This window comes from Chiloscyllium punctatum, chromosome 11 (assembly GCF_047496795.1).
Source record: "Chiloscyllium punctatum isolate Juve2018m chromosome 11, sChiPun1.3, whole genome shotgun sequence".
Classification (NCBI taxonomy): domain Eukaryota; kingdom Metazoa; phylum Chordata; class Chondrichthyes; order Orectolobiformes; family Hemiscylliidae; genus Chiloscyllium; species Chiloscyllium punctatum.
Genome location: NC_092749.1, coordinates 75,898,506 through 75,915,267, shown reverse-complemented (window position 1 = coordinate 75,915,267; position 16,762 = coordinate 75,898,506). Strand labels below are relative to the sequence as shown.

At 36.7% G+C, this 16,762-nt stretch overlaps 1 protein-coding gene across 2 annotated transcripts in view; it reads right to left on the bottom strand.

Moving 5' to 3' along the window:
• Positions 1-16,762, bottom strand: part of zdhhc14 (zDHHC palmitoyltransferase 14) — a 203,085-nt gene that overhangs the window by 20,018 nt on the left and 166,305 nt on the right. For both annotated transcript variants that reach the window (XM_072581069.1, XM_072581070.1), the window contains exons 6-8: positions 14,159-14,261; positions 13,065-13,174; positions 11,336-11,438 (exon numbers count right to left, since the gene is read on the bottom strand). In XM_072581069.1, the coding sequence (XP_072437170.1) occupies positions 11,336-11,438; positions 13,065-13,174; positions 14,159-14,261 (316 nt within the window). The remainder of the gene's footprint in view (positions 1-11,335; positions 11,439-13,064; positions 13,175-14,158; positions 14,262-16,762) is intronic.

The following is a 16,762-nucleotide window of genomic DNA, read 5'->3' as shown; positions in this document are numbered from 1 at the left end:
CTGTTTGACTCAAGTATTTCCAGCAATTTTTGTTCTTTTTCTTGATTCACATTGACCTTCCATATAATTTATTCACCAGCCTACACGTTAGTTATCTTGTGGAAATAAAATATCTTAGAAAATACAGACAAAATTAGGACTGTACATCACTGTACAATGGGGTCTACTGAAAAATGTTGATCGGATTAACTCCTGCCAAAAGAGCAAGCTTGCACAAAAATGCAATGTAATTCTAATTTGATGCTACACAATGTTCATGTGATATAAAATATATATGTATAGTTTTAAACCAGGATTAGCTTATTTCAGAAGTGCTGATTTTCCTTGACTTTTTGCCCAGGAATACCCAAATCTTAGTTCAAGACAAGTAACTAGTGGTAGAATCATGAGGCTGAGTCCCCGTAATTTTACATCACTTTGTGATTTGCTGCATTTCCACTGAAGGTGAGTGGAGGTTTGTGCCTGGAACAGTTGCATTTTAAAACTGTGCACACAAGAATAAAAGTGCACACACTGAGGTTTGCCTTTTGGTGATCTGAACCAGGATTAAATAAATGGGGAAATAAAATAACAATCAGCATGAAATTTATTGGTCTCAGAAAATTTGTGCACATTTCAGACATTGCACCCAGCCTATCCATAAAAGAAAGTTTCATCTGTCATTCATCCGAATTGTCCTTGAGAAGATGCCAGTAGGCTGCCTTCTTGAATTACTGCACTCCATTTGATGTGGGTACACCTATTCTGCATTAGGCAGCTCAAGGATTTTGATCCTGTGACAGTACTATAGCTTCAAGTCAGAATGATGTATGATTTGGAGCAGAACTTGCAGGCGATAATGTTCCCTTGCATTTGCTGCCAATCTTCTGAATGGCACAGCTTCATGTCATAATGTAATGCTTAAGGAACCTATATGGTTATTAGGGGGCATCTTGTAGACCTGGATTGTCAAGCTATCTCAATGTTGTTGGAATTACACATATTTGACAAATGAGGACTGCTTCATCAGACCTGACTTATCCCTTATAAATAGTGGGCATGCTTTTGGAGACTCAGGAAATGAAATAACTGGTGCAGAAATCACCACCCTTATCCTACTCTTTGATGGGTGTTTTTATGGCTGGTCCAAATTAAGTTTCTGATCAAAGGCAACTCTTGGATATTGAGGGTAGGGGATTCTACAAAGATGATGATGTTGAATATTAAAAAGAAATGGTCAAGTTCTGTCACTGAAGACGGTTATTGCCTGGCAAATGTGGTAGAAATGTTACCAACCATTGGATACTTTCCATAATTACTGTATATGAACATGGACTATTTCAAAATCAAATGAGCTGTGAATACAACTCAACATTGTCCAAGTATCAGCGGACACACTCACTTCTGACCTCATGGAGAGAAGGTCATTGATGAAACAGCTGAAATGATTAGCCTCCAACTATCACAACCATCTTCCTTGTGCGAGTCATGACTCTAAACAGTGCAGTTATCTTCCTAATTTCCATTTACTTCAATTTTGCTAGAGCTGCTTGAACATACTCAAGGATGATGTAAGATGTTGTCACTTCATCTAACTTGAAATCTCCACTGATTTTGATCACTGGTGGTGACTGGAGTGGGATTTTAAGAATATTTTTCTCCAAATGGCTGAGTGTTTACATTGCATTGCTTTTTTTTTTGCAAATTCCAAGGGAATATACAACTGCAGAAAAGGTGAAGATGAGGGCAAGGGATGAAAAACTGTGTTTACATATTTGGTCAGTTATCTTGGATTTAGCCAAGCTACAAGGACCAACTAGAAATTCTTAATGGTCAACTTTATTTAGAATTCCACTGTGGCTTTACACCTGGAAGGTAAGAAATAGAAGCAAAGCATACACTTCCTTTAGTCTGCTCTGCTAATCAATATGACTAAGGTTGATCTTCTCCATCAACTTTATTTTCCTGCCCATTCTCCATATCTTGTTTCAAAACTTTGGCCATCTCAGCTTTAAATATATTTGGTGATGGAGAATCTTTGACTTTTGGGGTACAGACTTCCAAATGTTTATAAGCCTTTAGGGTAAGAAATGTATCCATATCTCAGCCTTAAATAAGTAGCCCTTATTCTGAGAATATACTGTGTTTGAGATACTTCAGCCAGGAGGACAACTATCAATCCTCATCTGTCTGTTCCAATTAGATCAGTTTCCCAACTGGGGTGTCAAGGTCAAATGCGGCAATTTGATGAAGTGGAGTGAGACATGGGGAGTATAATTGGCACAATATGAAATCAGCCTCTAATTCATCAGACTTATATAATACTGCCATTACATTGCATTTATAGTGAATGTTAATCTTAAAGACATCTGGGAAGTGGAACAGTCAAATTGATAGCTGCATGCATCTGTGTGCAGGTTGAAGAGCTCTGGGATACAAAACTGAAACACTACAACTTCACCATTGGTGAAGGATGTTATTATGGTATAGTAAGGTAAGTATAGATTGGTTATTTCTATTGTAAGTGTGGTCATAGCAATTTATTAGCAGGAAAGGGTTGGCACAAGTGTATGTTATTTAGACTTAATAAGTTTAATATATTGTGAATGTAGACACATTTGCAAAATACCTATTATAAACTGATCATATTCAGGGTTAGATTATGGGAAAGAGGAAACAAATGGAATCACCAAGTATTTCAGCATTCTGGATAAATACAAGATAATTTTGCTTGAATGTCAACTGGTGAAGAAACACTTAAAAGAATGAAATGTGTTCTTACATGTAAAGTGGTTCATAGCATGATGAATGAAAGAGAATAACAGAAATTAAAGAATCTGTGTGGTTGTTTTGTAAAGAGAAAATAACAAGAACGAGGTTTAATTTAGAGCACTTTATATCCAATCAGATGTGGCAGACAGAGAACCAACCAATTCAAACAGACACAGGTAAGCTAGCCGTACAGGTAAACAAGTAACAATTGAAGTTTAACAAAGAAATGCAAGGGGATAACTTTCATCAGAAAGGGTAGGAAGAAGCAATATAGACTTAACAGCAGTATTTTAAACATTGTACAAGGACAGAAGAATCTGAAGGTTCATGGACATGTGTCTTTGGAAGTGATGTGGCATTTTGAAAACATAGTTAGCAAGGCAATATGAAGGTGGTGGAAACAGAAATGATGAAGATCATAAATCTTGATGAACACTGAAATAAATATGCTTGAAGGGATACAGGGGCAAACTGAGGGAATAGTGCTGATTGGATTGCTCAACAGACAGTCAGCATGCACTTGATAAGCTCAATTACCTTCTTCTGTGCAATAATAACTTTGACTTTTTTTATTGCAAGTATAGGCCACAGTGAGATCGGCACTAATTTGCTTGCTGGTTATTGCTCATTCCAATTATGATGGTAGAGTATCAGCTTTCCATGACAGCGCCAGGAAAATTTTGATTCTAAAAAATGGCATGTATTCGATTTATATTTATCAACTTAACAAGCCAACGTTAAATCAAATACCAAAAAAAAAACATATAGACAACTTGCTTTTATGTTTGCAATCGATGTATGTCTCTCTTAAGGTGACCTGCTTGTAATGCTATAAAAATAGGTAATAATTTACTATGATTTATTTGGCAACATTATAAAAACATGTAACTTTAACATCATAATGCTGCAGTACAAACACTTAAGGCAGTCGAAACAAACTTAGGTAAATAAAATCAAACAAAATCCAGATGTCACAATATGAAAAACAATTCTTCACCTCCCTGTAGTTTCTTTTTAATCAAACTGTCAAGGATGTTCTACTTATCTCTGGAGCAGATGGGATTTTAACCTGGGCCTCCTGACTGAGAGCTGTGACACAAAAGCCCTTCTTGTAATATTGTTTCTTTACACAAAAGAAACAATTGGGTCTTTTAAATGGGCATGTAAAAGTTCATAAGGCAATTCCAACATTGTTGCAGTGCAAATAGAGACTACAGTTGGAACTAACACCTACATAGTAGAACAGATAATTTCAGTTCCAACTGTGGCATAAAAATATGACTAAGGCAGAAGCCCAAACATCTGAATTTTCAAAAATATCAGTAATCTCTGTAAATAAAAGCCTCATCTAAAAATGACAGTTTTGACCCTGACAGTATTGGTATCTGCAGGAAATTATGAACTTCCTGAGCAAGCCAACTGTTTAACTATAAAAGCACTAAGGTTCAGAATGACTTTCATAACAGCAATAATGCTTCTGCGATTACACCAAAATGCTTATCGCTGCAGCAGTAACATACACTTAAAAATGCTTTATTTGCTGAAGGTTTTCTCTTATTTCCCATTGTTTTGTATAATTTCATTTCTGACCTCTATATTTAAGCATTCAGAAAAGAGTGGGATTCAATTCAGATAAATGTGAAGTGATGGACTTGGGCAACAAGGCAAGAGAATAAATGATGAATGGTAGGAGTCTGGGAAGTACAAAGGATCAGAGGGACTTTGGTGTGCATGCATACTGGTCCTTAAGGGAGAAGTGGATAAAGTGTTTCATTCAGGAAGAGAGACTGGACAGTTTGGGGCTGTCTTCCTTAGAGCAGAGGAGATTATGAGGGGACACAATTTGAGATGTATAAAATTATGAGTGGCATAGATAGGGTAGACAGGTAGCAACTTTTCCCCGTGATGGAGGTATTAATGACAAGGGGGCATGGATTTAAGTATTAGAGATGACGTGAGGAAAAACTTTTTCACACACAGAATAATGGGAATATGGACTCATTGCCTGTACAGATAGAAACCCTCAAAACACTTAAGTATTTAGACACGCACTTGTTATGCCAAGGCATACAAAGCTACGGGCCAAGTGCTAGAAAATGGGATTAGAAGAGTTAGAAGGTCGTTTTTGACTGGTGTGGGTACAGCAGGCTGAAGGCATTTGCTGTAAATCTCTGTGACTTTGTAACTTGCATTTTTTTAAACTGAACTTAACCACTAAGCTGAACCATTTTCCATTTCTGGAACCAAGGTTTTCTCATGAAAGATTTTTTTTGACTGCTTTACTTTTTCAGGCAAACAAAAATTACTTTAGCAAACAGTGACCTGATGGAATCAATAAAGTCAGAGAGATGTACAGCAAGGAAACAGACCCCTTGGTCCAACTTGTCCATGCCGACCAGATATCCTAACCTAACCTAGCCCCATTTGCCAGAACTTGGTCTATATCCCTCTAAACCTTTCCTCTTCATGTACCCCTCCAGATGCCTTTTAAATGTTGTAATTGTAGCAACCTCCACCACTTCCTCTGGCTGCTCAGTCCACACAAGCACCACTTTCGACGTGAAAAGGTTGCCCCTTAGGTACCTTTTAAATCTTTCCCCTCTCACCCTAAACCTATGCCCTCTAGTTCTGGACTCCCCCGACCCAAGGTAAAAAACCTTGTTTATTTACCCTATCCATGTCCCTCATGATTTTAGAAACCTGTTGTGGTTCTGTTCGCCGAGCTGGGAATTTGTCTTGCAAACGTTTTGTCCCCTGTCTAGGTGACATCCTCAGTACTTGGGAGCCTCCTGTCGTGTCGTGTCGTGTCGATAGCTGGTCGTGTCGTTTCGTGGCTAGTTGATGTTCGTGTATACGGATCGTTAACTGTCTTCCTGTTTGTCCGATGTAGTGTTTTCTGCAGTCCTTGCATGGGATTTTGTACACTACATTAGGTTTGCTCATGTTGGGTATCGGGTCCTTTGTTCTGGTGAGTTATTGTCTGAGCGTGGCTGTTGGTTTGTGTGCTGTTATGAGTCCTAGTGGTCGCAATAGTCTGGCTGTCAGTTCAGAAATGCTCCTGATGTATGGTAGTGTGGCTAGTCCTTTGGGTTGCGGCATGTCCTCGTTCCGTTGTCTCTCCCTTAGGCATCTGTTGATGAAATTGCGAGGGTATCCGTTTTTGGCGAATACTTTGTATAGGTGTTCCTCTTCCTCTTTTTGTAGTTCTGGTGTGCTGCAGTGTGTTGTGGCCCTTTTGAATAGTGTCCTGATGCAACTTCGTTTGTGTGTGTTGGGGTGGTTGCTTTCATAGTTTAGGACTTGGTCTGTGTGTGTGAAACACTACATCGGACAAACAGGAAGACAGTTAACGATCCGTATACACGAACATCAACTAGCCACGAAACGACACGACCAGCTATCCTTAGTAGCCACACACACACACAGACGACAAGCAACATGAATTCGACTGGGACAACACTACCATTATAGGGCAAGCCAAACAGAGAACAGCCAGGGAATTCCTAGAGGCATGGCACTCATCCACTGACTCTATCAACAAACACATCGACCTGGACCCAATATACCGGCCACTACAGTGGACAGCTCGAACTGACAACCGGAAGCGGCAGAGACAAGCCACTATAAATACCGGAAAAAACAGCACAGAAGCGCTTCACAGGAGGCTCCCAAGTACTGAGGATGTCACCTAGACAGGGGACGAAACGTTTGCAAGACAAATTCCCAGCTCGGCGAACAGAACCACAACAACGAGCACCCGAGCTACAAATCTTCTACCAAACTTTGAATTTTAGAAACCTCTATAAGGTCACCCCTCAGCCTTGGAGGTCACCCCTCAGCCTTGGAGAAGTTAAATTGTTGAATTTCTTGGAGGCTTATGCACAGAACAGGATAATTAATTAGTTACCCTCTTACAATAACATTATGAAACAAATAATCTTGCTATGTCCTTTGGGGAAGACTTGTAAGAATTTCATGATAAATATTTTATCCACATTACTTCCTGTAATCCCTCACTTATTATTGTTAGTTTGTTTTAAGAAAAGTGTCAGGAGCAAAAAGTGCATTTTTGATTTATACTCAGTCTGCCATACTTGGAAAATTAGTGAATAAAGCGTTAGACACGTCATGATCATTAGAAGTCAAACATTTGGGATGTTGTCATGAAATGTACATTGTTACAAATATTTAGTGACAGCTCAAAATATATAATGAAAAGATTCGGTCCAGTAACCTTGTCAAATACAGCTCTAAAATTACGTACTCTTAGATGTACAGAAGCACTTTTTTGATTTTGGCTAATTTAATTTGTCGCCATAAATATAAAGGACCTTAAAGATGGAAATTGATGTGGACTTTGTTTTTAAATAACAATCAGTATAGAACACATAAGGAGGTTTCTTATCCTTAACATCGAAATGACAACAAATATAGTTTGCATCAAGCAAAGGCTTACATTGCACATATGTTAGGTGTTACATGATTACGTATGTCTCATTGTTAATTCAAGTACACTGATGCTGAATATTGGTTGTACCCTGTATGGTACAAGCTGTGTTAATTAAATGAAAGTTGTTATTCAGTTTTCTAGAAATTCGTATAGATATTGCAGTAAACTATATGCTAAATATCTAAACAAATAGTTGAAATGTCTTCACAAATGGATGAGCAGATTCCAAATGGCACACGTATGAAAGAAATACTGTCAACAATGACAAATGGAAGCCAGATGCAATAATATCAAACTTTCATATCAAAGTAATGCGACATTTTGATTCGCTTTTCATTTTCTGGAGCAAAGTTTCCATGGAGTTTCCCCAAAGCTACCCCTGTAACTTTGGTGGAATTTCAGGAAAGAATGTTGATAGCTATTTAAATACTCCAACCACCAGCCACCCCTCTCCCAGTTATTGCTAACTTCTCATTTAAATAACTGCAAGTGTTTAGGAGAATCCCTGTGGAACTCACAGGGAAGGCTGATTTATGGCACAAGTAAATAAAGCTATGTGAAATATAAATTCAGCTACTTGAAACCAAGGTGAAAATTGTTAACAGGTATGTTAGTCTCTCAATTAAGTGATCAATCATCAAAAGAATAAGAATGAGAAATTCTTTTAGAACTCAAGTGATGATTTGGTTTTAAGCTATTTGCACAGAAGAATACAAATTATCACATGCAGCAATGAATGCAGTTAGCACTTTTTTTTTAAAAGCACCCAATCAAATTTTGAGAGATGTTTTTCATTGCAACCACCACCACCACTAAAACAGACTATCTAGTTCTCAGCACATTACTGTTTGTGGGAACATTTTGTGCACAGATTAACAGCCACATTTCCATCATTACAACAGTGAAGATGGATCAAAAGTAGTTTATTGGTTGCAATGCAATTTGGGATATCCTGTGGTCATGAAAGGCAGTGCAAAATGCAAAAAGTATTTCTCTTTTACACGTTACCATGATACTGCACAACTAGCTTCTCTATTTTTCTACCTTCCTGGTATATTCACAACTTATTGTGCCAAAATTATATATAGAAACAGTTAAAAACAAAAACTGCACCTCTATTTTCCTCTATTCAGTTTTCCTCTAGTTCATAGGATAGACAATTTTTCTTGTCATTTCCCTGAAGGGAATGCTGCTTCAAGTTAGCCAAAAGGATTCTTGGTCTAAACGTAGATTCGCTGCTGAGAGATTTCCCATCTCTCATCTGCTGAGAGTTTCCACACTGTAAGTAATCTAATCTAATCTAATCTAATCTAATCTAATCTTAGCGACTAAGGACTCTCATGTAATGACTGGCTTAAGATTTTCCACAGCATAAAGTGTGTTTAAATACTGATCAAGTTGAAATTGCACTCTAGCTTCTAAATATTCCTTCTATTACCTAAATGCCAATAATTCTCCAAATCCGTTCCATAGCTGCCCAAGAACTGAACCGGATTAAGTTTGCCTTATAAGTGAAGATTTCTTACAAGGAGTACATAGTTTTATATTAGAGGTCAGCAATAGCCTTGTATAGAATGCTGCAAGAATGACAAAAACCATGTCAATTGACATTTTTAAAAAAGCTGTTCTAAACATCATTAGTTGCAGAAAAACAAGAATGCAACAAGTTAATTTTGCAAACCATTTATGAAAGTCCTCATGTAGAAAAAAATTAAATTCACACTAAACCTTACTTTATAAAGAACTTTGCAATCATATTAAAAGGTCTTTGTTCCCTGAAATGTAAGGTGGGTGAAAGTTTTCATCCTAATGGAGCAGACATGGTGAGACATAAATCAAATTACCACAATTATTGCTCTAAATAACAAAGTCTTCTAATAATTCATTATCCAGACTTAAAAAAGGATTTGTGATTTGAGTAACTTATAATACATCCTGCAGCTTGAGATTTTGCTAAATGAACTAAATGTGCAATTAAAAAGAAAACGTAAACTTGCATAAATCAATCATTAAGTCTCAACTGGAGTATTGTGTCCGATTCTGTGCATTGCATATTCGGAAGAATATGGAGAGTTACCAGAGAAGCTAGAGAAGCTAGAAATGTTCTCTTTTAGAGTGGAAGCAGTTAGGAGGGATTTAATAGAAGTGCTCAAAGTCATGAATTTTGTCATGATACATCTGATAGAAATGATTGGCAAAGAATCAGATGTGATAAGAGGGGAATCTATGCAGCAAGTTATTACAGTTTAGAACATGCCATCTTCAAAGATAATGGAAGAAGATTCAAAGCAACTGTCAAAAGGAAATACATACTTGAAACAAATACTTGGCAGGCTAGTGAGGAAACACAGGGGAGTTCAATTAATTGGTCAAACGGCCTCTTCTATACTGTACCACAATAAAAGCTTATAGAAACTAAAATCTAAAACAAATCCAACTTGGAGATCAAAAGGCAAGGTCATGTTAATTGACCAACCTTACTTGAAATTACAGAATAAATATGCATGGGTAATGGCAGTATACTTGAATTTCCAAAAAGCTCTGATGATATATTTATTTCACAATAAACTCATTATTACATTCAGCACTCATGGAGTCAGGGGACAAGTAACAGATGGACAGCAATCTAAAAGGCAGAACAGAGTAGGGGTTAAAGGTAACTAAACACACTAGTGGAAGGTGTTAAACAGTACAGAAATGATTTAGAGTCAGAAATGCACTTTCAAAATTTATGAATGGCATCAAACTGAGGTGCACATAATAGTGCAAAAAAATTCAACAAAATACAATGCAGCATTAGCAATAAGTGGCAAGATGGTTTCAATATGGAAGGATGAGGTGCTACATTGTAATAGCAAGAATAAGGAGGTGATTTGCTTTGAAAAAATACTAACTTAAATTGTGTAGGTGGAGCAAAAGAATCAAAGTACATAATGACAAATCATTAAACATAGCAACACAAATTCACAAAGTCATAAAAATGCTAATAAAACACTTGTATTAATTTCTAGAAGGATGGATGGAATTGAAAATCAGTTATATTAGACTTCTACAGGGCTTTAGACCATATTTGGAATACTTTATGCAGTTCTGGTCTCTGTATTAGAGAAAGATATACAGGCACTGAAACCGAGAAATAAAATTACATAAGTAATACTTGAATTGAGACACTGTACGAGTTAGGAACAAACATAATCAGGCTGAGGCTGTTATCTGAAATCAAGAGAAGGCTAAAGTATGACCCAAAAGAGCTCTTTCAAATTATGATTGGCTTTAATAAATCGAGTATGTAATCCAGAAAAAAAATCAAAAATCTTTTCTATCCAGTAAATGGTTGTGGAAATTACTATCACTTCGACCAGTTGACATGAATCCCATAAGTGCCAGAAAGGGCAAGTTAGATGAGTAGCAGAAGAAAGAAATTGAAAGATGTGCACACAATGTTAGGTGAACTAGGAAGACAGAAGCTCTTTCTTGGAATGTAAACATCAACACAAACCAGTGGGGCTAAATCGTCTGTTTCTGCGTTACCATGTAATGTAAATTCGATATAATTCAAAGCCAAATATTAACTATGGAGACTCAAATAATTAAGTTCGACTACAAAATTTACCCAGGTGCAAATGTGGCAGCCTATGAATCCGCCTAAAATATCGTTCTGCCTCTTCTTCAAGATGCAAATTGCATTTCATATTCTCTCTCTCTCTCTGATTGTACTTAGGCTCAGATGCAGGCCATCCTTTTTTCCAAATGTATAAAACAGTTTTACATAGCTGAAACTGACTTCAAACTGTATTAAAACTGAATGCTGAAGAAAATTCAATACTTTTTATGCCTGGACCAATTGGCATCTGGTCACATTTCTTTATTTTCTCAGAGTGACTAGAAAGGCTCCATGACATTCACATTCTCCATTCTTCAGTTGTTTTTAGTCAAACTGACACTTCTGTGAAGCAAAAAGGCTTTTCTCGTGTGCAGGACACCTCGTTAATCACGGTGGCTTGGAACGGCTGTTCTTACTATACTTGTTTTTTTCTAGGGTTGGTGAAATGTACTACTGAAACAGATGGAAAAGGATGGTGAAAATAAACAATGACAGGATCTCAGTGAGCAACACTATGGCATGGATCCTACCATGTTGCTCTGAGATTGTGTGGCCCCATATGTGGTGATTCCATTTGGTGGCGCAACTGACTGTGGTGTATCTGACTGGATCGCTCCTCTTCGATCAATTAAACTATTAAAAAAATAAAAGTAAAGTTAGTAATTGACTATAAAATCTACTTATGGATAAGATTAACAGACTTATTCAAGATTATATGAGAGACTTATAACAGCAAAATGACCAGTCTTTTGTAACATTAGAAAGGATTAGCAAATTATATCTTTCTTTTAGTGTACTTCATGTGTTTTTTCAAAAGTAAACATTTACTGCTAATACCATAATGGTTTATGACCTAGAAATGCAATTAAACCGTATATGTTGAATTAAGTTAATACAGACAATTCAGGTTGAAATATTCTGTATTTAATCAAATTGATATTTGTGGGCAGGGTGAAGACGTTCTGAAAAAAAAATCAGCATTAATTTGATTTAATTACCTATAAAAATCAGCACTATGAATTAAAGTAAGTTTTCCAAAGAACAAAGTAGCATGGTGCATTAAAATATGTATTCTGCTGTCATGTTTCTGTATTCTTATTTAATGGGATTGGCAGATCTGGCTGTTAAAACACTGCTTTTGAAAGAAAAAAAAGTAAGATCTACACCTGCTTGTCTTTTACTGATTGATGGGTATCCTGTTTTGAAATGGAAATCTGTTCCATCAGTGAGCTTTTAATATGAAACCTGTAGCTATGCTGAATAATTGTTTGGGTTTGAAACTTTCAGCCCAGCAACTGATCCAAGAATGAATGTAACCTTTACAAACCTATAACCACAGATACCTTTGATATGATGCTTGTTTGTTCGTAAGCCTAATAAGCATCTAAAGGATTATATCCTTATTTCCTTTTTCTTTGGTCTGGTATCAATGATATTGAATTTGAATTCAGGGTTTTCTTGTAATGTTAGAGGTTTAAGCATTTTCCAATAATATTTTAAAACAAATTCCATTTCTATTACATGGCTCCTGAGAACTGGATGAGTTGCTATGTAAGATACATGGAGATCACAGTTTGGCATGGAGGTATAGAGATGGCTCGGGTTGTATTGAAAATGTGAGATGGGATGGAAAATGAGATGGCACAGGGGAATGTGACGGGTGTGGACTGGCATCAGGAAATGCAAGATGGCATGGCATGACATGACAGTAAAGGACTGAGTAGTGTGGTTTAGCGAGCCTTTAAATTGTTGGAGAACAAAGGACTCATGACTGGCCATTCTCTGTATCCATACTACTCATGAACTCCACTGTGGCTTGCTAACCTGACCCTTGAACAAAGAGATTAAGTTTCTTGGAAGATCACATATGGTTTCGGCGTGCATTTTGTGAGCTATGGTAGTGTGGAAGTCTAGTTTTCCACGGGAAGATTTGTCCCAGTAAAGTAGAACTACAGTATTTTAGTTCAATGACATGCATAAAAATATTTGTAATTAACAATTAGATTTCTTTTAGAAAGCTGATTCATGTTTGTAAAAATTAATTGTACTCTTAAGTAAATGCTATACAGAGCTAGTCCACCATGTGGAAACATAACAATATAATTATACATGTTGAATTCATTTGAGGACTTAAAAAATAACTCTTCATATAAATTCAAGTTTTATTCAATTAATATTCCTTATTGTGTTGAAAGGGAAAGAAACAATGGAAGGAAATCTCAGAACAATGATTTATTGCCCATCACAATCATTTCCCACCTCGGTGGCAATGGCCCACACAAAGCTGCACAACAATTTGTGAAGATATTTCCATAGCTATATGGATTGTAATTATCTTTGCTTCTTTTGTTTGACCAGGATCCTTTAATCTGCAAGGACAAAATTAAAACCAACCATTAAGAATAGTTCACACAAAGCATTTAATTTTCAACAAATTGGATCGAAACACTTAAAGAAGTCTCAATAATTTTAACCTTTGTACCCTTCAATTTCACTCTTTAATAGAAACATGAAACTTACCACTACAAAATGACTTAATAAATTGAAGTAATTGCTGCCAACTATAAAATTTATGCCATATCAGGTGAATCAATGAGTATGAAGTACTAACATTAGTTCTTTTAAATAACATATTGAACTATAGTAGTAAGTGTTGAATCAAATGTATGCAATCCCAACAAAGCTAATTTGGAAAGCAAATTTCAAGCAGTATGTGACAACCTTTATCACACACACTTTTAAGCTTCTAATTTTCACTTTGGATTCAATTTTGCTCAAGACCTTGCCTGAATGATTAATCATTGAGAGTGCAGTGTCAGTAACATTATGACAAAATATAAGATTAACAGATTTTCTGCCCTCTACTATATCTTATAGGGATATATCATATTAACCAATGCATAGGAATCAAACCTGTGCATTCACATTACTTACACACAATGACTTGCTGAAAAAGATCTTTGGTCCATTAAGCTCAACCTGACTACCTGACATTAGTATACTTTGATTCTCCTTTATATGATGTATCTACCTTTTATTACAGAACAGATATGTCCAAAGTACAATATAATGCAGCCTTTTAGTTGAAATAAAAATGTAGAAACTGGATTTGTCCAATCAATGCTAGACATTAGACCTGATCAGTGCTCATTTCAGAATATTTTAAGCCTGTATTCAGGACAACACTTCAATTATTTGACTTGTATTATCAATGTCAGCTAAATATTCTACTTGTCTACAATTGTTTTCTTTCACATTAGTTCTTAATCAAATTATAAGCTGATATATTTTAATGCTCATTCTTGATATTTGCTTAAACTATTTTCTTTGCATGCAATGAAACAAATACTTACATCTTCATTTGTTGTCTGATTTGAGCTGATTAGGTATGTGTGAAATCCTGACAGGCCAAGAATCGACCAAACAGAGAAGAAACAAACAACTGCTTCCAGCACAGTAACGAGTGAGTCAAGGAATGAAAATGAAATGCAGCCAAAAAAGACATAACAGGTTAATTCTGTAATTCACCTGGTGAATGTGAAAGTTATCACAACATTTTGTAATTATAACACAGTAAAACAACACAAGGCATTTCTCCAGTAATTTCCCAAAATCTGGCACTGAGCCACGTAAGATGATATTAGTGAGGTTGGTTAAAGCATTTGGTGTAAAGAATTGTCTCAAAAAAAAAAGGAAAGATAAAGTGGCTCAGGTAAATTATTTCAGAATTTATGGCCTTGGATAATAAAGGCAGGTCTACCAATAATGGAACACTTAAAATTGAGGACATTCAGAGAGTTGACAATACAAGATATTGTAGGGCTACAGATTATTAAGATTGCAAAAGTATTTGGATTTGAAAACAAAAAATTGAATTTTAAAATCAAAATGCTAATTCATAGGTCAGTGAATGAGGACATGGCTGGCAGAGCTTTGGAAAATCTCAAATTTACATTAGCCTGTTGTATGGCACTTAGCTGCATTAAAATGGTAAAGTCTGGAGATAAGACAGGTATGGGTGAAGGCTTCATCAGTAAGGGAGTAGTAATGTGGCAGAGCAATGAGATGTTGTGGAGGTACAAATAGATATTTTCAGTGATTGTACTGTATGTGGTCCAAATCTCATCTTGGGGTGGAACAGGGCATCAATGTGACGAACAATTATCGAACAGAGGTCAGAGAAGAATTTCTTACAAACCTGTTTGTCTTGAATTGTCTGCACTATTTTCTCAGATGACCAGTGCTGACTACTTGTGAATCTGCAACCTCTACCAGTATGTAGATAAGGGTTTTCTAAGGTAGTTTGCTGCTGCCAATCCTGCTTTGTCTTGAGCCTATCTGGTGATTACTAGTAGAGGATGCAACACCATAGAAATCAGAAAAGGTATTATTCTTAGATAACAAGAAGGTTTATTGCATGATAGCAATTAGTACAACTACATTTGATCATGCATGATCGCTAAGACCTTAAGCAAACTGGTAAAGAGACAATTGATCTGTTTAACTTGATTTATTACTTTATTATTGCCACATATATCTAGGTACAGTAAAAAGTTTTGTTTTGCGTGCAGTTCAGGCAGATCATAACATCCAAAGATCATGGGGTGATTGAACAGAGCAAGGAACACAAAGTTATATGCTCCTTCTTAAAGTGAGAGTAGATTCCTTGACTCCACTGAGAGGTAACCAGGAGGCCCCAATTCTTCCAAAAAAAGGTTGAGATCATAATGGCATGAGGAGCAAAGAGGGGCAGGATTTCCTGAGATATGCACCATTTACTTTTTTTTAAACAGTATTATCTGAATCTTATAGGGTCTGAGCAAGGTGGGCTCTGGTGAGATTTTTGGCAGAATCAAACAAGTAGTTCGTCAAGGTTGACCTTAATATCAGGAGTTTCTTATTTCATCTTTTGTGATTGTGACAACAGCAGTGGTAATTTGCTAATTAAAAGAGATTATTTCTTGTTAAATGTCTTATTGACAAGCCAACTCACCTCATCAGAAAGACAGAAATCTGAATATCAAACTCACCATACAAGATAAGCATTGAGAAAACTCAATATGGAGAAAAGTGTGTGTATCTGGTGACTCCAACTTGCCACTTGGTCGAAAGGACCTTGATATTGGACACCAGGCATGCTCAGTGAGCACTAGCCACACCCGCATACATGAACATTCGCATCTGACATATGCCCCAGCTCTAAGAATTCTCATGGTACATCTCCAATCCATTTAGGATGCATCTGCACTTTAATTCTGCATCAAGAACTACCATTGTAGTGTTGTAACAAGGACACTGTGCTCAAGGACATACGGACGTAGGTCATCAACTGGGTCAGGCTGTATCTGTGGACTCTTTACTTGTTTCATAGCGCTCATTCACTTTGACTTCACCTAAATGCTTATATCATGTTTTGAAAAGATTTGTAGCTCAGGTTGAAGTTCTGGATGTAGGTTTGCTCGCTGAGCTGGTAGATTCATTTTCAGACGTTTCATCACCATACTAGGTAACATCTTCAGTGAGCCTCCGGATGAAGACTGCTGGTGTTTACTGCTTTCTATTTATATGTTTGGATTTCCTTGGGTTGGTGTTGTCATTTCCTGTTCTTTTTCTCAGGGGTGGAAAATTGCGTTCAAGTCAATGTGTTTGTTGATAGAGTTCCAGTTGGAATGCCATGCCTGTAGGAATTCTCGTGCATGTCTCTGTTTGGCTTGTCCTAGGATGGATGTGTTGTCTCAGTCGAAGTGGTGCCCTTCTTTATCTGTATGTAAGGATACTAGTGAGAGAGGGTCATGTCGTTTTGTGGCTAGTTGATTTTATGTATCCTGGTGGCTGTTTGTCTAATGTAGTGTTTGTTCCAGTTCTTGCACAGTATTTTGCAAATGACATTAGTTTTGCTTGATGTCTGTATTGGGTCTTTCAAGTTAATTAGCTGCTGTTTTGGTGTGTTGGTGGGT